The following is a 27,754-nucleotide window of genomic DNA, read 5'->3' on the forward strand; positions in this document are numbered from 1 at the left end:
AAGTTACGTTACGCTAATTTAAGTTACTTAAGTAATGATAAGTTATTTCAAAAAAAAAAAGTAACAATAAGTTAAGCTAAGTTATGTTAAGTTATATTAATTTACGCTAAGTTATATTACGCTAATTTAAGTTACATTAAGTAACGATAAGTTATGCTAAATTACATTACGTTATATAACATTACGTTGCATTATGATACGTTACGTAATGCTAAGTTAAATTACCTGAATTTACGTTAAGTTACATTATATTAAGTTATGCTAAGTTATGTTACATTAAGTTATGTTATGTTAAGTTACATTACGTTACGTGATATTACATTACATTATGTTACGTAACGTTACGCTATGTTACATTAAGTTATGCTAAGTTACGTTAATTTACGCTAAGTTATCTAAGTTACATTAATTTACGCTAAGTTAACTTTGGAGTTAATTAAAAATTTATAACCCTAATTTATGTAAAGTTGTACTTAATGAAAACTTATAACCTTAAATATGAACTTTACCTAAAACTTAGATTTATGCATAAATTATATTCAACACTTAATATCCAGTACTTATATTTTCAATACTTAATTTATAGTTTTATCAAGCGCAACATCTTAATGTATCTTTCGTATAATATTTATTTTATGTAGTGTTTATTAAAAGTGCAATTGAGCTGAGCTAAGTCAAGCTTTGGCATGCTCATGCTCGGCTCGATATAAAATGAATAAGCTCGAGTTTGAGCTCAATTTGAGCTCAACATCCTTTTCGAGCTTGGTCATTAAGAAAATTATTTGACTGTGAGCTGTTCGGGAGCACCTGTTTATTTGTTCACGAGTTTTACTCGCAAGCCTATTGTTGATTATGTTCATAGACTTTGCTCGTGAATAATTCATTAACTATGTTCACAATCTACGTAGTTTTGAAACCTATAAATTAAAAGTTTCATACAAAACACGTAGTTTTACATTTCGCCCTTTAAAAAAAATACTATTATAAAAAAAAATAGTCAAACCAAGTTTGCTCACGAGCTTGTTCATGAACATCATAACCGAGTTTATTCGTCAGCTTGTTCATAAACTTATAACCGAGCATGTTTGCGAGCTTTCGATTCAATTTTCACCATACTCAAGCTCAGCTCCCTTATGAATCGAGCCTCAAAATCATACTCAAGCTCGACTGGTTTATAAATTGAGCCGAACACTACCGAGCTTTTTATCGAGATGAATGCCAAACCGTTCATCTAGTGCTTATAGTTTATGTAATATTAAATTAGACTTGTTATATCACTTTCCCTCTTAACTTGTTCAAAAAAAGCTTTATTGGCCTCTGAACTTGCAAAGTGTTCTGATAGCCCATCAACTTATTTAAAATATCTCAATAGTTCCCTTAAATGTTCAGAAGATAAATGATGTATTAATCCATTAAATTATCTACTTATATAATAAAAAAAAATTCTACATCTATAATTGTATTAAAACTTACAGTGTTTAATTAAAAACTATCGATTCTTAAAAAAAAATTAAAGTTCAATTAAAGAAAACAATTGAACAAGACTTAGTCTAAGAAATTAGTATAAAATAACTGTAATTATATTAGTAATACTTATTACAACATAATGCTATTTTCTTTAGTTCAATATTTTTATAATAACTGGTAATGGTATTAAACTTATCAAAGAAAGCAATTCGATGAACACCAACTGTTAAAAGTAATTTTTTCTTTTCTTAATTAGTTTTTAGAATTTAATTTTTTTGTGTGTTGGAAATGATGTATAAGGCACATATTCCCATATTGTATTTATAATCTATAATTTGGTATTTGGTATTTTTAAAGTCACATTAATAAATTTACACATTTTTCAAAGGTACCCATGGATGGGTAATACCTATTAAGAAATAATCCATATATATATATATATATATCTCAAGAAGAAGTTACCTTTATCAAGGCGGAGAGCATCTCTAGATAAATCACTTGATGCCAGTTTGATGACCAGAAAAGAAAACAAAATTGGGTGTCTGACATTGCTTCGGACTCTCAGTTCAAGGTTTTCACTGAAATCAGACAATTAGAACTCTTAATTTTGATACTACCCTATTTTACGAGAAGAAAGTAGCAGCAGCTAATGGTCTTCTGAGTCAGAAGTATAAGGATATGCCAGTTATATTTAGACCCTTCATTTTGCATTTATTGTTTACACAAAAGAAGAAAAAAAATGGAAGGATCAAAGCTAATTTCATTATTCAGAAGTCAATTTGATCAACTATGGATTAGCTTAGAACCATTTTGTTCAACTTGAGATCCTTTTTGTTTTTTTTGTTTTTTTTTTGGGGGGGGGGGGGTGGGGGGACTCATCTAAAATCTAATCAAAAAAATCCACAAGGAAAATAAGCTTTAAACAATCTGACTAAAGGAAGAGAAACCCCAAAAAAATTAGAGTTAAAAGCAAATGCATCACTAAAACAATAATCATATAAAGTTCTATAACCACCAAAACCGTAAGGAGCATAAACAAATTGCATTGGCAGTCATAACTCAAGAATTGAAAGTAGCAATTGTTGCAAGTAGCAAAACGGGTGAACCTGAAGGCTCCAAATAATCTACTCTAATAAGTAACAATAGAAAGTACAAATTCCTGGTATAAAAAACAAAAGGCGATCTCTTGTCTTACTATATAATGATGTGTTAACGAGATTGACCATTGATGGAAAATAAAGAAGCATGGCGTGAGAAGTGGAATAACAGTTGCCACACCCTGTTCCTTAGAACACAGGGCGCCACAGCACATATGTTCATTTATTTAAAGCATATGATAAAATTGAAGGATTTCAAGATCCCTAAGAAGGTGTTTATGGCTGATGGATCTCTACAAAAGGTAACATCTCTATAGGAGATGTGATCTTCAATGACAATTTAGAACACAGGGTGGACAACATAGAACTGCTTAAGACACCAAGTATCTAATAAATGATCTGTGCATGCTTAGAAAGCCATATTATAACAATTTAGAAATCAATTATAAATTCCAAAGTTTTTTGAAATTATTGCAAAACATCCTAACCTAATGACAATAACATGTTCATGTCATTAATCATAAAAATAAATTTTACAAATCATCCAATTATGATTTCAACTAGCATATTTCAAGAATAATAGCACCTTATTCGAATATGCCAAGCCAACTTATTTTCATGCTTTCTAATCATCAATATTAACCAATTTTTATCCGCACCGATTTCTAAGATTTACTTTCACATACATAAATATGATTTCCATTAGTTATTAATATTTTTCATATTGAGAAAGCATACGAAATGGGAAGAATGTCATGATTTTATTCATTGAGAAACTATACAATTTATACAGGTTTGATATTCTACGGAAATAGAATATATGCTAAATCCCTATAATTTTGTCTATAACAACTATCTATTCATTGTGTTCACATATGTACACACTATAAATCACAGCCAAACAATCTGTAACACTCCCCCTCAAACTATAAATATTGATCATGCCCAACTTGGTACAAATATAAGTGACCTGATTTCTAGGTAAAACCTTGATGAACACATCAACTAAGCTAACTGATTCCATGTTCTAACATGTGGAGTTGAAATTAACCATTCCTCTAGCTTTTCTCGAATGGAATGACAATCCATTTCTATATCCTTAGTTCTTTCCTTAAACACTGGATAGTTAGCTATATAACTAGTTGCTTCATTGTCACACCACAAGTTAATTGGTTGAGACTGAACAAACACAATTTCACAATTAAATGACATAGCCATATAAGTTCACAAGTAGTTCCTATATTTGGATTTCGCACTTGACCGGGATACAAGACTGCCTTTCTTACTCTTCCAAGAGACAAGATTGCTTCCGAGGCTCTAACAAAGACACAATAACCAGTAGTGGTAGAGCCTTCGTCTGAAATATCTCATGCATAGTCAACATCTATGAAACCTTCCATCGTATAATGACTATGATTTGATATAACATGCCATGTTCTAAAGCTCCTTTTAGATATCTCAAAATATGACAAACAACATCTCTATCTAACCGGCATCATTCAATAAATCTAGGCAATACTTCCTCTGAGATAGTCACTTGAGACTGCACAAAACTTCAATTTCCATAAGTATTTCAATCTTTTATCTGAAAAAGAGTAACAAGGAATGCTTTCAATTTCTCGATCCCAGCTTCATCACTTCTAGTATCAGAATATAATCTATATACACAACCAATAAGATGCACCCAGAACTAGATAATGTAAGGAACTCTGTTAACTTTTAATTTCCCTTATTTACAGAGTAGCAGCCAAAACAAAATTTGGGAACAACAAACATTAACCATTTCAACAGCAATTATAGCTTTGATTACCCCCAAACCTTCGTAACCCAGATCAGAGTTGTAGTTCTTAATTCATTTTTTAGTCCTCATTATTAAAATTTATCCAAAGGAAAATTTTACTACATTTTGGATCACTGTAAATCTACTCAGAAGAAATTAGTAGAACACATTTAGTTTCATCCTTTAAATCCCATCACATTGATCTATTCCACTAATCTTTTAGTTTCCAAATATTAGTATAAAGTTAATATTAACATACCTTATTTGATTCTTCCGGTGTTTAAACTCCTTCCCTTGCTCCCAATTTCAGAGAAAATAGGTTCAACCTAGTTTGAACATGCATTGAAGATCTTCTTCTTCTTTTACTCTTCCGCTTTCAAATCCTCCTCCCTTCCATTGTCTCTCGACCTCCATTAGCTCCATGTTGATAACCAAATTTTTGTTTTGGTAAATTATCACTCGAAGATGAAGACTCTCTGCGGCAAAGACTTACACTTCCTTCCCTCTCCCCTATCTCAATTCCTTTCTTCGTTCCAGCATACGCAGAAACTCGAAAACTCAAGTCCCGCCCGCCTTCCCATTTCAGAATTATCCTTTATTTATATTTTCAAAACAGTCTATTTAATCATTCTGTCTAGAAATTTTAAAGAGTCAAGATCAATTTTATCTTAACTTTTAAAATGATGCCATTTTATATTTAATATTGGCATGAAAGAGCAAATTTACCCTAAGGATCAAATTTCAGTTATTATTATAAAATAATATGTACACGTTGGTTTTAAAAAAAGATTTTATATTTTTTATAATTTAATAATAGAATTGAATATTAATATTTATAAATTCAGTAAAATATTTGAATTTTTTGCCCAACTCGTACAAAAAACAATAATTTTTATTTTTTTTTATTTTTTTCACGTCTAAATCATATACTAATGAGTAATAAAATAATGCACGTATAAAATGTAGATGACAAGATTTATGAATGGAAAGATAGGTTGATGAATGGAAAGATAGGTTGATGAATGATTTCTCAAATTGACTTAACTTATCAATGTTAAGGATAAAATTGCACTATTTTAGAAATTGAAGATAAAATTGCTTCTAGATTTAAATGTTAGGGATACTCTTACACTTTGTCCCTTAATTTTTATACAAGATGTTACATAATAATTCAATTTAATAAATGTAACTAAATCAATATATACATATATGTATTACCTTAACTAAAATATCTATATACAGTTTGATAAAAAAAAAATCTATATAGTGTCTTAATCCATATACTAGGATTTCAAATCTTTATAAATTGAACATTTACTTAGACATTTTGGTTAAAGAAAAAAATTAAAATTAATCAATAATAATTCTTCGTCATACACTTTTTTCTAGGCTTGGATCCGGATGGCGTTTTTTGGAAGAGTGCCCGAGGACGAATAGAATAGAACTTAGATTCAAAAGAGCGCGAAGAAAGAGCTTTCGCAAATGATTGCACTTCTGCTATCCGGATAGCTATTCAAAGCATCGAGAAAAGCGTGATAGCTTAAGTCGACTTCGAGCTCGCCAAGTTAGCTTTATTTTCCTGCGCCCGCTAGATCGTACTAATCAGACTAATCAGACGTTAGCGTCCAGGCGAGTTCCCTATCTTTGAAGTAAGTCAAAGCAGTTTTCAAGGTCCCTTCCCGGCTACTGGATCACTCCAGTGCTTTGAGTACTACGGACCCTCTGCCATCCATTGCAGTAGAGCCGTTTCATGAGCGAACGACGCCCTTTGTTTTGTTTGCAGGCTTGAAAGTAAAGAAACTTCAAAGAGTCACAGAGATATGCCCAATACCTCTACTCGGTATGATATGAGGGTTAGTATCTCTTAGAAGAGCAAAGTGCAGAGGTAGCCTCGAGAAGTTCACTTCTGCCTCGGCTGATTCGGTTAGCTAAGTTAGAAAGGCTACTAGGGAGTAATGTGATGGAATCCCTTAGACGGAATAATATTGGATTCAACCTATAACCATTTTAAGTTAACTAACACTCAGATCAATTATGTAAATTTAATTTTGTCTTATATAATTACATCTATATAATAAATACTAATTCAACTATTTTGAGAAACTGCTCAAGTTGGACCACTATTTTTTAAGGATGGTATCGGAGACCGGAGGGTTCCGGCCCCTGAACTACAGAACCCATGTACATGGTCTATAACACAAGATAATAAAATAATTAATGCTAAACATTAAAATAAATTGTGATAAATTAGTAAGTTTATCATTTTATATAAAATTTACCAAAAAAAAAAATGCCATACAGAACTAATAGAAAAAAGAATTTATAAAACTGAAATAATAAAAAATAAAAAAAGCTCAGTCCAAATAGATGAATTAAAGAATTGTTAGTTAGAAGAGGTGTACAATTAGTTATTTTTCCCGCGAGTTTCTTCCTTTATATAAGCAAAGCGAGTAAAGTAAAAGGAGCTGTAATTCATTCATCCATTTCCAATTAATCCGATAGATCAAGAATCAAGGGTTTCTCTGGATCCAAGAATGGCGAACGATGGCGATGGATTGACTCTATATCAGCAATTTCAGAACATATTAATGGGGCTCCATCATTACCAAGTTGAATCTGAAAAGGGATTGGAGGAAGTCAAGAAGCGGTTAGAAAAACAAGAGTTCGAAGCCACAAGTGCTGAAATTAGAGCTGTGTTGAAACACCATCAGAATTACAATTATCATCTCGCTCAACTCGCTCAACTCATAACGGATTCTGATCGGAAAAACAAAGAGAAGGTGCGTCTGAATCAAGATTTGGGTGATCAGAAAAAGAAGAAAGAAGAATAACACTTGATATATATATATATATATATTTCTACATCTTCTGAGATTGATTTGGATTTGGAAAAATAGAGCATTATCCTGTTTCTTTCTTTTTTGTTTAGTATTGATCAGATCAGATGATCATATTGTTATGGGTATTAAGGAATATTTGATGATTCATTTGAATGCTTTCTTGTTTGATGATTAATACTGTGTTTGAATCTTTGAGATGATATTAATTAATTGCAAAGGAGTTTCTTTGAAATCTAAGATCTTAATTATGCTCAATGGAGTAGTAGTTAGTCTGCTATTCTGGTATATAGGATTTTATTCATATTTCAAAGAAAACGACTTATAGTTAAGTATAAAAATTCTAAGAGCACGAAGGTTGATCAACAATTAGACCTGTCCATGGGCCGGGCTCGGGCCGGGCCTGTCGGGTTTTTAGGTAAAAATGCCTGGTCCAAACCCAGTCCAGCCCACTATTAATTTAGACGGGCCCGGGCCGGGCTGGGCTCGGGTTTAAAAATCAAATCTCAAACCCAACCTATATAAGCCCACCTAAATATAAATATAAAATTATTAATTATAAAAATTAAATATTATACTTAAAAATAAAAATTTAATATATTAATATATATATTTATTAATTATTATTAATAGACGGGCCGGGCTGGACCGACCCGTGTTATTTTTATTAATCCCAAACCCGTCGAAAAAATAGGCGGGCTTTAGCGGACCTGGACCGAACTGAGTTTATGAACAATTTTTATTGTCCAAGCCCGGTCCAAGGGACACGGTCCTGGACGAGACGGGTGGGTACCCGAGCCCGCGGACAGGTCTATCAACAATCAATGCAAAAAAAACGATTTGACGGCCCTGGATCTTTTTTTTTTAGTTTGAAATTCTGATTGTAAAGAGCAGGAATTGGGAAATACCCCATCGAAATACCGAATCACAAAAATGAAGGAAACTGACTATAAAACACTCTCATAAATATCAAGCAATGAACTAATAATTTTTTTTTGTCAAAACTCATAATAGTGCATCGAATGAGACTGATTTTGCATTAGTATCTGAGAGACTTCAGATAATTTCAATTACTATCATATAATTACTATTTTTATGCTTATGAGCTTTGTTAACTATACTCACCGTCTGAAACTAATAACCATAAAAAGAAAATCACATAAAGGAAGACATGATCGTCATAGACCAAGAAACTTGAGTTAAAATCGAAAAGAAAGCGATGAGTAAAAACCATAACAAAGTAGAAAATCAATAAAAACTATAATAAAATGCAAAAAGAAACTATCATATAAAAAACAAACATCAAAAAAATATATTTTCAAATGTGTTTGACAAATATATTACTCCGAGATTAATAATTATAAAGTCCTAGAGTAATAATAGACTCCTTGAATAATAAAAATTTGGTTTTCCTTATTGAATTTATTTGTTTGACGTTTGAGTTAATTACAAATAATATAAAGAAAACTTTAACTTTACCTTTATATAATACTCAATTATTAATAAATATGATTCTCAAGAACAATAAAATTGTATTCTGAACAAACATCAAAATAAATTGAAAAATATATTCTTTAACATCGTCGGAATAAAAGGAACATCTAGCTAAATTAGATAATCTTAATTCCACTAACTAAAGCAACATATCTCTTATAATCCTATAAATTGAAATTGAATCTGAAATTAAAATTGAGGCAAAAAATGAATTGGAACGAAAAATGTCTGTCTAAATTTGTTCTATATGGTGTGATTTAAAGACAATTTGAATCAACTTCTCCAATCTCTATAATCAGAACGCATTTCAGCAAATTCCAAGATACAAGAATGTCTTTGTGCAAAGTATATCATCCATAAGATGCATGCGAATAAGTCAAGCGCAACATATCAACCTAATTAAGAGTCTTCTAAAAACATAATACGGAGAAAATAGCTTTTACAAATAATCAACCTAATAAGAGTCTTCTAAAAACATCCAATGTCGTAGAACAAAAGCCAAAAAACATGATAATATTAACTCCAGATCCAAAAATTTCACCACCACGCCATTCACGGTGCTCACAATGTCGAATCGATAGGGCAACAATGGTGAAAAGAACAAAAAAATAAGTCTTAATTAAGACCCAACTCACAAAAGTAAAGTAAAATAAAATCAAAACTCAGTTAAATAACGCAATCACACTAAGAATAATATTAACATGATCAAGAGAAGAAAAGGAAATCGCTAAAGGAGAAGCTAAATGAGAGATACAGAAAAAAAAAAAAAAAGCGAACGGGAAGAAAAACTAAAAATTGCTGAAAAATGAAACATACATCAAATAAAAAGAAAACGAAAATCATTGAAAAAAAATAGAGATGTTCCAAAGAATTTTAATTGAATACCTTTAAGATGGAATTGGAGATATTTTAAGAGAAAATTTATGGATAAATTCTTGCAAACCTCCTAACATAGATATAATAATAAAAATAATTGTTTTAAATAAATATATAATAACATAATTAAGAAAATGAGAGAGTGACACTTAATTATTAGTGTTTTATATTATACATTGATAATAGTTTTGCAAAGCATAAAATATGGACATAGTGTTCTTTTACAACAATTATGTAACACTTTCACTTTAATTATATCCAAAAAAAAAAAAATTTGTAAAATATGTAATTGAATATTTTTTGACAATATATGGCAAGAAAACAAAAGGATAAGCCTGAGGTCTAGCTGCTCCAAATTATTAAACAATGAAAGACATGAAATTGCTTGATGGAGTCATCAAAAAAGAACAAGTAGACTTAAGTTATTTCCATTTCCTACCCAAAAAATGAATTAAAACAATGAAAAAGCCACAAGTACTTCAACTAGGTATAAAGCTAAAATTTGATGGATTAAAAAGCTTACTTTGTTATTCTATATACATTAACACCATTCTAAAATGCTAATTATAATTCCTGAGTTCTAAGAAATTGATTGATTTGTTTGTCAACGTTTAGCTTTTCTTTTCAAAGAGAAAATATATTCATTGAGGCAGTGGCGGAGCCATGACCGAAAGTTTGGAAGCTCCATTATATGTAAAAAAAATTAAGTAACGATTCAAGATTTTAATTTCTACTAAAAATGTATTTATATACAAAGTTATTCCGGTATGTTCATTGTTCAATAGTAATTATTTGAGCTAAAATTTAGTTCAATTTGAATAATTAATTTAATATTTAAATTAATCTCAAATAATTAAAAAAATATCCAAAATAAAAAATACCCAATAAAAAAATTAAATTAAATGACCTAACATTCAAATGATATAATAAAAAAATTAAATAAAAAGATAAAAATTTATCAAACGAATTAAAAACCTTCCTCTACCTCTAAATTATTTGAAAAACCTAAACTTTATTTGCAATCTATTGATTGTACTTTAAGAATATAGAAGCTAACAATTATGCAATTGCAACAAAATCAAATCAACTCATTTCAAATTCCATAATAATTTTAACTAATTAATAAAAAATTCTAATAATTATAAAATAAAATTAACCTGCCACCAAATTTGGCATTGGAGGAATGTTGAGGTATTTGGAGAATGAGCGGTTGTCATTCCTAATTTGCTGGCTTTCTTCTTCAGAAAAGTTAATTCAATAATTGAGAGTTTCAAGGTTGATAGCTTAGCAGGTTCTATCCAAAAGGCGATTGTTCATCTGATAGGCTGGGATAGACCAGGTGAAGGGTTGGTAAAGTTGAACACCGATGGGTCGCGTAAAGAGGATGAAAGAATTGCTACCGGCGGTGCATTGAGAGATGCAGGAGGTGCTTGATTGTCAGGTTTTGCTCAGAATCTGGGTTTGAGCAACTCTTTTATTGCTGACCTCTGGGATATCTTTCCTGGGCTTAGGGTGGCAGAGGATCTGGGGATTAGAAGGCTGCTAGTGGAGTCAGACAATCTTGAAGCAGTCAAGATGATTTCTGATAAAATGGCTCTGTGTTTAGGGAGCCAGAATTTAGTTAAAGCAATTAGAAGGATTTCCTCATCTTTCGATTCTATCAACTTTTGCCATGTTTTCAGGGAGCAGAATCGGGTGGCAGATCGGCTTGCTGTTGAGGTCCATGAGAGGGCTTTGGGCGTCTCTATTTTCTCTTCTCCTCCTGATTTCCTGTTATCTTTGCTTTCTGAAGATATTGTGGGGGTTAGCTTTCCTAGGCTAATCCCGAATTAATTTGTTGTGATGTTTGTTTTGTCTTTACTTTCTTTTCCCTACAAAAAATAAATAAATAAAATTAACACTAAATTAATATATTTAACTGAAATTGAATAACTTATTTAATTGATAACACTTAGGAAGTTAATTTGAAAAAGAAGAAAAAAACCCTAAATCTATATTTTTACTCTACACAGAAAAACTAAGAAAATTAGAAACAAATAATAATAATAATAATAAAAAACTATTTACAACTATCTTCTCTTCCATCTCTCTCTACTTCAGCTAAGAAATAAAAAAATTAAGAAAACCTAAAAAAAATAAAATAAGAACAAACTCAACTTCCCTCTCTCCCATCCCTTTCTATACGAGATGAGAAATTTCTAAAGATCATACTAAGTCTCTGGTTGTGAAAAGGGAACATGATCTCACACTTCACAACTCGTTGTCCCCCAAAAGGTGTGACTCTAGCAAGTGCACTAGGTACAAGTAATAAAGTGATAGCAAATTATCGGCTCCACAGGGATAGAACAAGCAAAAGTCACTAATATTTAAATAGAATAGTCAGATTCTTATAACATAGAGTTGGATGACTTAAAATTGGAGTTTGAGTAATTAAAATTAAACGCAAGAAATATAATACATAAATCAGAGTTAATAACAAACATGCAAAGTAATTTTAGGGTAGGTCAGGATGATAGAGAACATGCTGGAAGCACAACCAGACGGCTAGCGAACAAGCAGATTTCTCCCTAATGAACAATATCATGCATATAGATCCAAGGTAGCTTTCACTAATCTCACTAAGGTCAGGTCTCCCATGTTCCAGAGATTCTTCTAAGAGCATGCAAACTAGTATAAAACGTGGGCTCACAAAGACTCTTATGCATTAAGAACAAGAAAGCATTTAACAGTGAAGCTAAAAACCATTGGCATATCAATTGATCGTGTCTCCATCCTCAACTAATATGTGTTAGATTGCATTTTCTGTTATCTAACCCGAGTCTCCTCCGCGGTCATCCAACTAAAGGATAGGCTAGCTAGACCTATCATGAATTGAGCACCCAACCTAACAATCAGCTAAAGATATTCTTGCACATAATAGGGAAGAAAAACCACTTACATCCACCAGCCTAAGGCTGGCTTCAGCCTATAGAGTGACTACTCACTCTTTCTGTTATCTAACCCGAGTCTCCTCCGTGGTCATGCAACTAAAGGATAGGCTAGATAGACCTATCATGAATTGAGCACCCAACCTAACAATCATCTAAAGATATTCTTGCACATAATAGGAAAGAAAAACCACTTACATCCACCAGCCTAAGGCTGGCTTCAGCCTATAGAGTGACTATTCACTCTTTGTCACCATGCAATACAAGAAAAATAGAAAGAAAGCTTAGGTTTGGTCTCTATGAGACCTCCCCTCTTTATTGAATTTCCATAACTTCAGAACTAACTTAATGATAATGTGTTCCTTACAACAGCCTAAAGTGAGTTTAAATACGTAAGAAAAATAATAAAATAGAGTGACTGCTCACTCTTTGTAACCATGCAATATAAGAAAAATAGAAAAAAAGCTTATGTTTGGTCTCAATGAGACCTCCCCTCTTTATTGAATTTTCATAACTTCAAATCTAACTTAATGATAATGTGTTTCTTACAACAGCCTAAAGTGGGTTTAAATACATAAGAAAAATAATAAAATACTAAAATAAAGACAAAATTATAGAAAACACCAGCTGAGAACAGTCTGTCGGCACTAGTACAGAAATGCTCACTTATGTCGCACCTCTTGTGTCGCGCTTGAAGAGAAAGCGACACAACAGGGTAACTAGTGTCGCGCGTTCTGTAAACGCGACACAACTAAGTATTCTGTGTCATCACTTGTGTCATGCTTGAAAAGCGTGCGTCACAAACGAGTTGCTTCTTGTATCGCCTGTCTTACAGTGTGACACAAGAGCAAGTTTGTGACACGCCTTTACCAAAACGTCACAAGGAGTGTATTATCTTTGTGACACGCTTTTATAAAAGCGACACAAGTAGTGTGTTATCTTTGTGTCGCTCCTTTTTAAAAGTGCGACACAACTAATACGAACTACTATTTGAATATAATTATTTTTTCTTCATATTTCTTAAAATACTAAAAATTAAAAAAAAAGGATACATATAAATTAATTAAAAATAAAATAAACTAAAAAATATATAATTAAAATACATATAAATTAATTAAAAATAAAATGAACTGAAAAAATATATAATGAAAATGTAAATATGGAGAATTGAACCTCTAACTAGTTAAAACATCATCAAATGTCTTAACCATCTGAACCAATTTTATTTCTTGTCAACTATTCACTAATTATAACAAATATTAAAATTTTAAATATTAGTAGAATTTTTACACAATTAATTTGTTAACCATTGTTCATTCACTAATCGTATCCATCTCTGCTTCCTTCCTTATTTTCTAGGGTTTTATTTTATCTCCACCCACTCCCCTCCACTCCATCGCCGCCAACCTCCACCTCGTACACCGCCACCTCCACCTTGCATCGCCACCTCGATCTCGCACTGCCACCTCACACACCACCGTTCGTATCTCCCACTTCTCACGGCGCCGGAAACTAGGAGCGGCTTCTCCACTGCCTCCTCCACCTCTCGATCTCCACCTCTTCTGCACAAAATCTAAAGGTTTTGTTATTTTCCCCTAATATTTGCTCCCTCGAGGTCTTTATTCAAATGCTGTGGAGATTTCAAGGCTTTTCTTTTTTTTCTTTCTTGTCGAAGTTAGATTAGACAATGGTGGAAGGCATACTAAGATCTCTGTTTAAATGCTTTGCATCTTAGATGGACTTGAAGTACCTTCATCAGCATGCAGCCATCAATTCCAGCATTGGTCTGAATCCAACTCCACAATTGGAGCTTTTAGCAGCTATTGGAAGTAATGAACTCAGTTTGGGTGGTGAAATTGGATTTGGTACAGCTTCTGCTTCATTCACAAAATGTATTGCTGGGGTTGGATTGAACAAGTCAGATTTTTCTGCGGCACTTTTGTTGTAAGTGCATGATAAGCTTGCTATTTCCCCTATAAGATGTGTTAATGTAATTCTCTTTTTTCATATCTTATGCTTGCGTGTGTTCCAAAATATTATTTGCAGTTTACAGGGGATGAATATCCTACATGATTTTTGACAGATTTAATACTTGACCTCTAGCAGATTTTATGGGGTGCATACATGAAGCAGTGGCCATCCCATATACATAGTTGTGGGATTGAAGTTAGAGCCGCATTCTATATAGGCTAGTTTATATCTCTGGGCCCTGGTATAGTTTTGGCAATGACCAGCATATTTCTGGCTACAATAGATAGCTTAGACGGGAACTTTTATGACTTGGAGTTCGTATCTGCACACTCAAGATCATGGCTAGCTATTTTGTTTCATTCCTAATAAATTTTGTTTTCACGTGAGTGCAACATGAATATTTTCTACTGAGGCCTGATATTAATATGCTTTTAGCCCTTTTAATTAAGGTTTCTAAGGTTGTGTTTGTGTCATGACAACATATTTAAGTGATAAGGTCAGGATCAATTATATGTAATTGATGCCAAGCCTACTTGTAGTTCTTAGCCAGATACCATAAATCCCGAATTATGTAGTTTTTTTTCTTCTATTTAAAAATCAGGTCAGGTTAAGAAAAAGTTGTATGTATGCTGATGTTCTTCTAGTTTCATACATTTCCCTTATGTTTTATTTTATTAGAGAATCTAGTTAACTATGCCTCACTATTACCTCCTTAAAGAGACTTCCAAATTTAAGTAGGAATTTCACAATTGTTATATGCATTCTTTATCTTCTTGTCTGGAACTTTTTTAAATTCTGATATACTAATCTATTATCAAGTGTTATAATATGATTTTCTTGAAATAGAGTACTGAGATTAACGCGTGTTTGTGTGTGTGTATATATATATCACATTTGTGTAATAGTCGACTGCATTAGTTATATATATATATATATTGGCTTTTCATTCACAAAGTTGATCTGATCTGAAGTTTTGATTTTCTTGATCCAATTTATGATAATCGGTATGGATTTGCCTATTAGTTGTTATGCTTCATGTATATTAAGTTGATGATTTATTTTTTTTACTTAATAATTGTTGTACATAGTGGACAAGGGCCAGACCGTCAAATTATCTTATATTCATGCGGTAAATCCATGGCATTCAGTTGCTGCTGAAATGAGTCATAGGTTATCCACCTACGAGAACAGTTTTACCATTGGAAGCTCTCACACGGTGGATCCACTCACAATGGTAAAAACACGGTTTTCGGACAATGGCAAAGTTGGGAGTCACTGACTCATTTACTAATTAAAGTCTATTACGCTAAACCAGAATTCGAACTCGACAACTCGAGGGAAACCAGAATTCGAACTCGACAACTCGAGGGAAATCAACTTAATTATAGAAAGATATAATTATGTAATTTCTGTGTTGTCATAACTGAGGAGGTGTCATCTTTATTCGAATCATGTTCAATGAATTAATGAATTAATTAAGTGGGTTTGTTTTCCAGGTGGTGAAGCATCGAATTGAAACAGAGTTGTTAGACAGAGTAAAGAGGATAACAAAGGGACATTACCAGAAATGTATGGAGCAGAGATTCAAGGAAATGGTAGCAAGTAAATGGCTTGATGCTGTCGAAACTGAGATCAAAGATATGGATTGGGAAAGTAGCTTCCATATCCGCCATCTTCCCCAATCTAATATTTCTGAAATTCCTGATCTCGCTCATGAATACAGGAAATTGATGAAGGAATTTGCAGGGAAGTTAGAGAAACTAGCAGAGGAAGTTCTGGATTTGTTATGTGAGAATCTTGGACTTGAAAAGGGGTATCTGAAAAAAGCATTTAATGGATCAAAAGGTCCAACCTTTGGCACTAAAGTTAGCAACTACCCGCCATGCCCAAAGCCAGAGCTTATAAAGGGACTGAGCACACACAGATGCTGGTGGTATCATCTTGCTTTTCCAGGATGACAAAGTGAGTGGCCTTCAGCTTCTCAAAGACGGCCAATGGATTGATGTCCCACCTATGCGCCACTCCATTGTTATCAATCTTGGAGACCAACTAGAGGTAGTCTATCCATATCTGTTTTTGTATGCTTACTTCGACAAAAGGGTTATCTTCAAAGACTCTATGCATTTGGTTCCAAATATCACTCGTAATTTTAGCAATCACTCATAATTTCTGTGCATTTGGTTCCAAATATTAGCTCTCTGCAATCACTCATAATCACTAATTATTTCTCTTTATCGCTATTTGGCAGATCATGATTTTTGTACATATCTAAGTATCAGTCTATCAGTCTCTTGTATTTAGTTGTAACTTTTTATTTTGTGCTTCAGACTCTTTGAGCACACTTCCACCAAAGTCTGTACAATTAACAAAACCATTTGCATTTCAACCTTGGATGAATTCAGAGGAAAACGTTAGCAATCTTCAGATGGTATGTCCCTGGTTAATCTCTAGTTACTTCATGTGTTTGTCTGCTTATTTGATTTTCGATGAAGAGTTTTTATTTGACTATGTCCTTGAAAAAAAAGATCATTACATTGTGCACTGCTATTAATTTATTAGTTGGTTCAGCATTCATTACAGTTTCCCTATTTCAACGAAAAACCTTTTGCCTACAATTACGTCGGATTATTGTGGTAATATTTATGCTTGATTATATTTCAATATTAGAGCTCCATTCAATCCAAAATATATATATATTTTTTTAAAAAAATATCAATATTTTGCGTCGCGCATGAGGAAGGAACGATACAAAGTGTACTAGATTAATCAGGGAGCTTGTGTCGCGCACCCTTGGAGCGTGTCACAAGAATTATCATATGTTGTGTCGCGCACTCTAGAAGCGCGTCACAAGAGTTATCGCTCTATTGTATCGCGCGCTTGACAAGTGCGACACAACAGATGAGTAGCTTGTGTCGCTCTCAAGGGCGATGCAGAGTTCTTGTGTCGCACCCCTGTTGTGTCGCACAAAAGTGCGACACAACAACATGAAAAAGTGCGACACAAGTAAGCATTTCTGTACTAGTGCGACACAAGTAAGCATTTCTGATCGACTTACAAAACTGATATGATGGTTAATGATATCCGTAAAAAGGGATTTACAATCAAAGATATACAGAATCTATCTCATCTATACTATGAAAAGCATTAACACATATTTGAGAATTAGATTTTATGATAATATCTTTGTAATTGTGCTCTTTCAATCAACTCAACGCTTCTCACACACTAAAACACTTAGCAATAAGGGGGACTAAGGAACAGGATAAACGTCCAACGACCAGGCTATTAGGATTATCTCTGGTAACGAAACCAAAACGAGCAATGCCTTGAGTGGGAAAAATTGCGGCATCAATATTACATTTCAACATACCATGTAAAGATGGACACCAAGCAGTTGGGCGAGCAGTTGGAAAAGATGGACTAGTAGGCGTCGAACATAACTGAGCTTGGAAATGAGAATAACGATAATACTTTGCTTTTATATACCAAAGCCACTAGGAAAGTAGGATGATTCAAAAGTCTTCACCCTTGTTTCAAAGTCAAATTAAAATCCTTCATTTTTCTAAAACTCATTCCACCAATAGATTTTGGAAGGCATATTTATCTCAGGAAGTCCATTGGATGCCTTTATCATCTTCATCATTCGAGCCTCACCAAAATGAGTTTATTAGACGCTCAACCCCAGCTCTCGAAAGAAATTTATCAATTCTTCGACAGTTCCAACTTAGAGTGCTCATTGATTTCGATGACTACTAACTCGTCAAAAGCGATACATTCTTACTCAGTTTTAAATACTAACTCGTCAAAACGAGACATTCTTAAGTTTGTAGGTTACCTCAAAAATAGATAAATTTACAACTTGATATACAATTATATATCTAAATTCGTAACGTTTTTTTATATATCACCTTGTAGTTATATTTTGATCCATCACATGTTTAAACTTGTCCATTTATACCTATTAGACTATTACGTATTTAAATTTGTCAATTTTGAATCTCTAACACTTTTATTTGATGATTTAGTATCAAAAACTATAAAACATGTTACATATCATGTCATATTTGAAATTTACCAAATCGTTATTGATGGTGTCAGATGGCAAAATTGATAAATTTAGCGGTGTAATAGGTCTAATATATGATAGGTTTAAATATAAGTGTACACCGTGTCAAACTAAAAAAATTAGTAAATTTTAGTAAAAATATAATTATGTATTTTTTTTAATAAAAAAATATAATATTTATTTTTATTTTGAGAAAAATCTACATTTATCTAAAGTTTTATATAATAATATATTAGATGACTATTAAAAAAGGAGTGCTTTAAGTTAAGCACCGATTGCAAAAATAGTGAATTGGAAAAAGGAAGTTCACCTTTGCACTCTTTGAATTGCATACATGAGTTGTTTCCTTAGAGCATTAAAAATTAAATTAATTAATATATGCTTTACTTTTACTTTTACTTTCCTCATCACTTTGTCTTTATTCCATGTTTTCTTTGAACTTCTTTTGTGTTTTGGAAATTATGCCACGTTTCCTACATATATAGGGGATGTCATTTCTTAGTAGAGAAGAAATTATTAATACCCCATGCACCTTCAAATCCAATATTAATTAAGGGATTCAAACTTCAATTAACCATGGTCCTAAGTGTAAGATCATACTTGAGTGCATTAGGGGTCGCCATAATATTCTAATGGATCGATTAATCGAACCGCTCTAAAAATACAGGAGCACTAAATTACAAAACCCTCTTAAAAAACGGCTAACAGTCCAATGCGAGCGTAATATCACTCGAAAAAAAATTAGTCTTATTTCTTAGAAATATATTACAAGTCAATGAGTTTTGTTACATTCAACTATTTAGTTAAAAAAATAAACCAATGAAAAAATTTATAAAATTTTAAGTTTTTCTTTCCATCATTAGTTAATTATATATATAGTACTCATAATTTATGTTAATAGTCAGTTTTATTTATTAATTAATAATTAATTAAATAAGATATTATAGAAATATAAGTCGACAAATGTATTAAGTCCGAAAATCTCATCTCCACGCTCATTCAAAAGGCAAGTCCAACAGAGGTCAGACCCACTTTGTCAAATGCCCAAAAGCACATTCATTAAACTCATTGCTCAAACCCTATAAATAGGACGACGTTATTGGTAAAGGCTATGAAACACCATTCTCTCTCTAGAACTCTTTACTTATTACGTATCTAGCTCCACTCTTAGTTTCTCTATGCTAACTTGATCGTCGGAGTGTATACTGAAAGAAAATAGACACCCAAGTAATGATGAAAGAAAATCCGAAACAATGGATGAGTAGATTGGCCTCGCAATAGACAACAACTTGACACCTTGACGCCCGAGATGCAGGAAATGCGCTCGCACCCTCTTTATAGTTCTGAAACCCTCTTAAAAATAAGCTTACATATATCTTTATAGGAAAGAAAGAAACAAATGTTTTAAATGGAGTTTTGCAAGGCTCTATTTATAGTGCTTGGTGATAAACCCAAATGTCGTCTCATTTCCTACCCTTGGAATTAAAAACGACGACATCTTTATTACAATTGAAATATTTGGGACCCCAACAAACACGTCCCAAAGACATTAAGTTACCTTTACAGTCACTCACACACCACCTGCATGTTCACAACAAATGAATCAGTTTGCATCAAATGCCTCACTCTTTTTTGCCATCTGCCAAAAGACTTCCTGATATAGCAAATGACTTCCACATAAAAGGCTCAATACAGATTATATAAAACAGGCTCACTCTCAAATATCTTATATGATACAGATCGAAATCGTATGAGAGTTTTAATCGTAAACTAACAAAGATATTTCTTCTCTAGCTAAACTAGAAGGAGTTAATCCCGGTTTTATGGACTAAATCCATAGGAATAATGAAATACCCATTGTTGAAGGTGAAACCCTTAACAAAGCTTCTTGAAGAAGATGATTAATTTGATTGATAAAAAGTTAGGGATTACAAGGAAAGGAAAAGAGATGAATTTATATCATCTAAAACCTAATTGCCAAATTACAATAAAGGGTAAAGAACATAACTAATTAAAATAACAAGATAAGGGTAAATTGGGTTAAATATAAAGGGGTGGCATAGGTGTAAATATAGGAGTGGTAGAGTTGTAATTAGGGAATGGCAAAGGTTGTAAATAAGGAGTGGCAGGATTGTAATTAAGGAGGAAGCTGGAGTAAGCGGCAAGTTCAGTTCATTAAAGTGAAGGCACGCGGAGCGTGTCTAATTCCAAGCGGAGCATGGATGGGTTTTCGGACTTTTCTTCGGATCATTCATTCTTTCACGCGGAGCGTGTTTTCTCCAAGCGGAGCGTGCCCAATCCAAGCCCCACGTAGGTGACCTCCTGGACTTTTCTCCGGAACAACCCTAATTCACGCGGAGCGTGCCTTCCCTCAACGGAGCGTGCCCAAATCCAAACGGAGCGTGAATTGGCTGTTGAACTCTTCTCCGGATCAAACCTTCAAGCACGCGAAGCGTGCTGTCACTCACGCGGAGCGTGCCTGAGCTGATGACCTGCTATGTGGTACTGTTTTAGCCTCTTTACTCGCTTGTTGCTCGTGCTTGGCTCTTTCTCCGACTTCCTTCGTCCGGACCCGATCCTCCAAGGAGATGCCCCACATCATTATAAACCTGGATCTACCAATACGTTGAATCGAGTACAAATCAGGTCCAATGAACTCTTAGTCCTTCTGTTTCAGCCCAACATCTATAAACGCTACCCCATGGCATCGAAGTAACGGGTTGAGACTCTCTCTCTCTAATCTCTTACACTTCTTTCTTACTTGATTATCGAAGTACTATTCAGGAGACCACTCCCAACACAGAATGAACCTACTCGAAAAATTCCATCGGAGATTATCGATAGGTCATCATTTGTTAAAATAAAATTAGCATTTTCCTTGTAAATGTTAGGATATCCCTAAACAATTTCAAACATTATTTCTTTTTATAATATATACATGTGAAAGCTTTATGTTCAATTTTTGTTTTATGTAGTTGCTTTTAGAAAGTAAGTAATTAGCCACCGATAGCGTATTAACGATTCTGCCCCTTAGGCCTATATTATATATTTAAATCTCCATTTTAGGTTTGGAAGAGCAAAAGAAAGACATGGAGCTTGTTTCTTATTACAGTGCTCCCTTGCTTCTTCTTTCTCTCTTACAGGCTCTATGCATCGCCAGTAAGTTCTTACTATTTTTGTCTTCAATTAATTTTATGAAATTTATTGTATCATTTCTTAATCTTTATGTTGTTTTCTTGACAACAACTTCTGTCATATTGTCTTTGATAAAGTAGCTTTACTAACTATTAGTGAAGAAGATGACTGAAATTTCATTTTGAAATCCCTTAACTTTATTTTATCTCTGTTTCTTCGGATTTTTTTCCAAAATAATGTCTTTTCTGATAAAAAAAAAATCATTTAGTAAGGCCTGTTTATAAAAAAAGGCGGCCCGGTCGCACTACGCGTCCCCGCTGAGCGAGGGTCCGAGGAGAGGTCCAACCACAAGGGTGTACTGGAGGCAAACCTTCCCCTGCCAAAATATAGTAAGGCCTGTTTATGTGCGGATAAAATATAGAATGTATTTAGATAAAAGTTTGTCTTGGCGGTGCATATCAATTTTGAAATCCGCTAAATCAGAAAATAGGTTCAAAATTCATAAGTTGAAGAGGGTGTTTGTTTCAGCTTTTCGGAAGAGCGTTTAGCGTTTCACTCCAAACCGCATGAAATATAGCGTTTGGTTAGGTTTACATAACCGCAGCGTTTAACATTTTCTCAGGAAACTGCAGCATTCTGGAGCGTTTCACGAAAAGTTTCTATTTGGAGTTTTTCATAAACAACTGTTTGTAGTTATATGTTATTGATAAAATTATTCTTCTTATTTCCGCAGAATATATTTATTCTTTAACATTATTTATATTTCTACAACATAATTACCGGAAGAACATGGTTCTATTGCGTTCAATAAATTTTTTATTTTTTATATAGATTATTTTTTATTAATTTGTGTAACACATTTTTTATTTTATAATAGGATAATATGCAAAAATACCCTTAACATTTATAGCTAGAGGGAATTTTAACCTTAACGTCTAAAATGGTGCAATTATACCCATAATGTTAGTAGCCAAAACCAATTTTATAGGTATTTTTTCACATTTTCCCTTTTATAATTTTATCGTTATTAATTTAAAACATGTCCATTTTAGACATTTTAAATCCGAACAGCAACGGTTCAATATAATTTTACCAAACACTAGTAATTAAACTGCTAATAACAAACAACTAACAACAACAACTAACAGCTTACTGCAACTACAAACAGCTAACCGCAACCGCAACCGCAACAGCTATTAGCTAACAGCCGAACCAAACAGGTCCTAAATGTTTAATAGATTATAGGTCCATATAAATTTAGAATGTCAATCATACAAAAAAAAAAAAAGCAATAAGTTTAGGTGTATAATTACACGAATAAGATATAAAAATACCTTCAATATTGGCCGCCGGCCAATATTAATTTTACACGCTATAAATAATACAATTATGCTTTTAATTTTTATAAGTAGCCCATTTTACTCCTAAATTTTAAAAGTTCGGTAATTTTGATTTTTATTAATAAAACAATCTATGCATTCATGAATCTTTTTTTCCACTCATCAAAAACATCAAAAACATCTAAATTTTTTATTTTTTTAGCTCATGTTATGCATACGATTTTTTTGCAACTTTTTTTTTAAATTCACGTGTGTTTACGTGTCTTTAATCTAGTGTATAATTATAATTGGGGTAAAATTGATTTAATCTACAAACATTTAGAGATATGATTACTCTTGGTTGGTTGCTAATTTGGAGATTTTTTTTTTTTTTTTCATTTTATCCCATAATTATATATTAAACCAAAGTTTAAACTAGGGATTGGCTTTGGATGATACTTTTCAAAAGCATTATTGTGGGAAAATCCAGTTACTTCACCATGAAAACTGGACTTGAGGTTTTTCAGTTGGTCTTCTTGTACCAAGAAGAATAAAACTGAATTTTGAAAAAATAACGGCTATATAGTATATACTCTGTTTTTACATTTTTATTTTCAAATCGCCTGTTTGCCTCCCAATAAACGCTTAAGGATTCTGTTAATAATTCTCAACATTATGCAGATTCGCAATCATTCATCGGTGTAAACTATGGCCAAGTGGCGGACAATCTTCCTCCGCCGTCAGCCACCGCAAAGCTCCTCCAATCCACCTCAATCCAGAAGGTCAGATTATACGGATCAGATCCAGCTATAATCAAAGCCCTAGCAAACACCGGAATCGGAATCACCATCGGCACCTCTAATGGCGACATTCCTTCACTGGCCTCTGATCCCAACTTCGCCAAGAGTTGGATCGATTCCAATGTTATCCCCTTCTATCCTGCTAGCAAAATCATCCTAATCAACGTCGGCAATGAAGTTTTCGCTTCCGGTGATCAGAACCTAATGACGAACCTATTGCCGGCGATGCAAAATGTCCAGAATGCCCTCGAGGCTGCATCGCTCGGGGGTAAAATTAAGGTGTCTACGGTTCATTCTATGGCAGTGCTAAAGCAATCGGAGCCACCGTCTGCTGGAAGCTTCGATCCTAGCTTTGGCGATTTGATTAAGGGTTTGTTGGGATTTAATAATGCTACTGGTTCGCCTTTTGCTATCAATCCATACCCGTATTTTGCTTACCGGAGCGATCCGAGGCCTGAGACACTCGCATTTTGCCTTTTTCAACCGAATGAAGGACGTGTAGATGGAAACACAAAGATTAAGTACATGAACATGTTTGATGCTCAGGTATGAGTTTGTGCTTTTAATTGAACTTATTCGTAGAGTAATTCGAATAAAGCTGTGGTAACTTTGTTATAGAAATGAATTGCAGGTTGATGCTGTTTATTCTGCTTTGAGTTCAATGGGGTTTAAGAATGTTGAGATTGTGATAGCAGAGACTGGATGGCCTTACAAGGGAGACAGCGATGAAGTAGCACCTAGCTATGAGAATGCTAAAGGTTATAATGGGAATTTGATAGCTCATCTTAGATCCATGGTAGGTACACCTCTGATGCCAGGGAAATCAGTAGATACATATCTATTTGCCCTTTATGATGAAGATTTGAAACCTGGACCTTCTTCTGAGCGATCATTCGGACTTTTCAAGCCTGATCTCACCATGACTTATGATATTGGACTCTCCAAAACTACTAGTCAGGTGAGCATCAATGTTTCAGTTCGATTCAATTTAATTTAAAATCAATTTAAGTTAGATATAAGGTTAAATTTTGCCCCTAATGCTTTTGGGGAAATGCATACATGTTTCTAAGATAAATTGTAAAATTTTGTCCTTAATGTTTCCAACATGGAGTAATTTTAAGCTTAGATCCTTGCACTCTGGCCTGGACTGGAGGAAAAAAACAGATGGATAGCCCTTCATTTGTTGGGTATCCAATCAATACCTCGCATATGAAAATGAAGGAATAGACAAGGGAACCACGCTTTAATAACCCTATAAGAGATGGTTCCCGATGACCAGAGATGCCTAGGTAACCCTATGTCCTCTGCCTTTGGACTCAAGTAAGAGTCATGTTTTAATGGTTCTGTTACTTGGATTCAAAATTGCTGTATGTCATAGTTATTAAAAGTGCAAGCCGCCCTAAGGCGTTAGGGGAGCACAAGGGTATGAACGGAAAGCCCAAAAAATGAAAAAAAAAAATACCAAATCAAATTATCAATGCTTAATACTAATGTCATTAATATTGTATAATATTAAACCTCAAAAAAACCAAGTGTTGACAATAGGGACTAAGATACTAAGATTGCAGCCTGAAAGAGTTCCTCTCATTTTATGTCTCTTAATTGTTCTTCACTCGCTTCTATTTTCAAGTCTCTTATTCTTATTTACTTAAGATCACCGGTTTAGATAGTTTACTAAGTAGGATAAGTGGTTGAGATTAATCAACATTTATTTTTAATTTTTAATGGGAGGACGAAGAAGAGGCGCGTCTGAGGAGAGCTTATGAAGCCCAGGTGAGGCGCAGAAAGCGAGAGAGTGTTTTAAACTGAGCCTTGCCTAGGACTTATTAAGCCTCGCCTAAGGTGAGCCTTTAACAACTATGCTCCATATAACGTTATCTAGGCCCAAAATTACTCCAAGTTGGAAATTTTTTATCATTTCTTACGTTAGAGGTATATCTACATTTCTCCAAAAACATTAAACGGTAAATTTAGACTTTCTCCATTTAAGTTACAATCTACTAACACAAGTTATCATGGTTAAATTAGACACCATCTTCTTCGCCAGTACAAGCTCCATTAACTCCATCACCAACACCAAACACAGCAACATCACCAACACCAAACACAGCAACATGGTGTTTACCAAAAGGCGGTGTCTCCAACGCGCAGTTGCAGCAAAATCTGGATTATGCCTGCGGACAAGGGGTAGATTGTAGTCCAGTTCAACCAGGAGGACCTTGCTACGAACCGAATACAGTAGCTTCACATGCTGCTTATGCCATGAATCTACTCTATCAAACATCCACTAGAAATCAATTGGACTGTGATTTCTCACAAACAGCCATTATTTCATTCAAAAATCCTAGTAAGTTTCTGAAATTTATCCCCATCTTACTGCATCTTTATATATGTTACATTCTTTCTCTTTAAACCTTCCTTTAGGCTATAATGCTTGCAATTATCCTGGTGGAACCTCCTGAAGAGTGAAGGGGCTGTATATATAGTTCTACAAAGATGTGGATGTTTTCTGCTCTTTTCTTAATTTTCCTATGTTGTGCTATATGTGATGCTTGTAAATAAATTTGTTATGTATTTCTTTGGAGCTGGTTAGGTGGCAAAAATCCATGTATATGTGGATTTACAAGTACATGTAATTTTGTGTTATGTTGAGTGGACAGAAATATGCAAATGTGCCTATAATTCTCTGTTTTTCCTCTTTCTAATTGTGTTTATGATTAAATGAATAGATTATATTAATCACAAATGTGGAGTACTGTTGGGCGCGTGTTTGCGTGTTTGCTTCAACTGTTAGTTGATAGTTGTTGTTGTTAGTGACGGATTTATGATTCTTCAGACTTTTTACCGTGGTTCCAAACCAAATTGGTCTGGAATATCATGTCACGCCAGCACACAGCAGTGGTGCTGACGTGGCATGATCTAATTGATCGATCTAACATTTTAGAATTTTTCTGTTAGACGATGAAAAAAAGAATAAGTGTCCCTAAAGTCATGCAATTCGCTGAAATTTCATTTTAACCTTTAAACCTTAACTTAATCATGAAACTTAATCCATTGAATATTATATGTAATGGGTAATAAAAAGTATCAACAATTGATGCTTTTAGGATCTGTCCAGGCCTTTTATTTGGTAAGAAATTTGACAAATTAGGAAGAAGAAATTAGGGATTTATCAATTTAAAAAAATGACAAATTAGGAAGAAGAAATTAGGGATTTATCAATTTAAAAAAAATGAGTGACGTCTCAAAAGCTCTAATAGAAAAGTATAACAACCTATAAATACAAAGTGATAAGTAATCCTTTATAAGTACTCTAAAAATCCTAATCTCGTTTCTTCTTTTTCTTTCTCGACATTTGAGACTTGAACTGACTTAGACATCTCCTTTATTTACAAGAATCAACCTTGCAATATAGAAAGCTTGAAATCCTTCTCAATCATCGATTTACATATCAACATGTAGAAAAGATTGATTTACATATCAACATGTAGAAAAGATTGATTACCTAGACAACTTTGCACTTATCATGAAAATAATTATAATTAAATTTCTCTTCTAAAAAAACTACAATTAGATTGTTGTTAGCCATTGTTACACTTAACAACTGACATTATATTAATATGACGTTAACAATGCGTTAAGAATGCATTTTTATTGTTTAGTATCCTGAACTTATATTTAGACCTATTACACATCTTTAAATTTGTTAATTTGTTAATATTAGGACTTCCAACATCAATATTCTCAAAGATAGATTAGGGGATTTTAATGAGAGAGGCTAGAGAGATAAAGAAATTCAAAGAGAAAGGTTAGAGAGAGAAACAAATTTGAAGAGAGAGAAAGAAATAGAAGGAAGAAGATGAAGATATGAAGAGATAGGGGTATAGAAGTAATTTTATATTAAGTGGTTGAATTTTTTTGACTTTTTAACCGGTCAAAGCTAAGGTGGCGTGTTGACTGAGCATTGACCGGTCATTTTTACCTG

At 33.3% G+C, this 27,754-nt stretch overlaps 1 protein-coding gene and 1 pseudogene across 2 annotated transcripts; both read left to right on the plus strand.

The window, feature by feature from the left end:
- Nucleotides 1-6,878: 6,878 nt before the first annotated feature.
- On the plus strand, nt 6,879-16,615 carry LOC136200422 (uncharacterized; annotated as a pseudogene).
- Nucleotides 16,616-21,571: 4,956 nt separating this feature from the next.
- On the plus strand, nt 21,572-26,451 carry LOC136200911 (glucan endo-1,3-beta-D-glucosidase-like). Of its 2 annotated transcripts, XM_065991415.1 has the most exons (5): nt 21,572-21,674; nt 23,651-24,315; nt 24,401-24,727; nt 25,798-26,116; nt 26,194-26,451. In XM_065991415.1, the coding sequence occupies exons 1-5, from the start codon at nt 21,605-21,607 to the stop codon at nt 26,229-26,231; spliced, it is 1,419 nt and encodes a 472-aa protein (XP_065847487.1). In that variant the 5' UTR covers nt 21,572-21,604; the 3' UTR covers nt 26,232-26,451. The 2 variants fall into 2 exon arrangements, with proteins under 2 accessions (XP_065847487.1, XP_065847486.1); XM_065991414.1 differs by having other exon boundaries at nt 25,798-26,451.
- The last annotated feature ends 1,303 nt before the right edge of the window (nt 26,452-27,754 follow it).

The sequence above is a fragment of the Euphorbia lathyris genome, chromosome 7, assembly GCF_963576675.1.
Source record: "Euphorbia lathyris chromosome 7, ddEupLath1.1, whole genome shotgun sequence".
NCBI classification, from domain to species: Eukaryota; Viridiplantae; Streptophyta; class Magnoliopsida; order Malpighiales; family Euphorbiaceae; genus Euphorbia; species Euphorbia lathyris.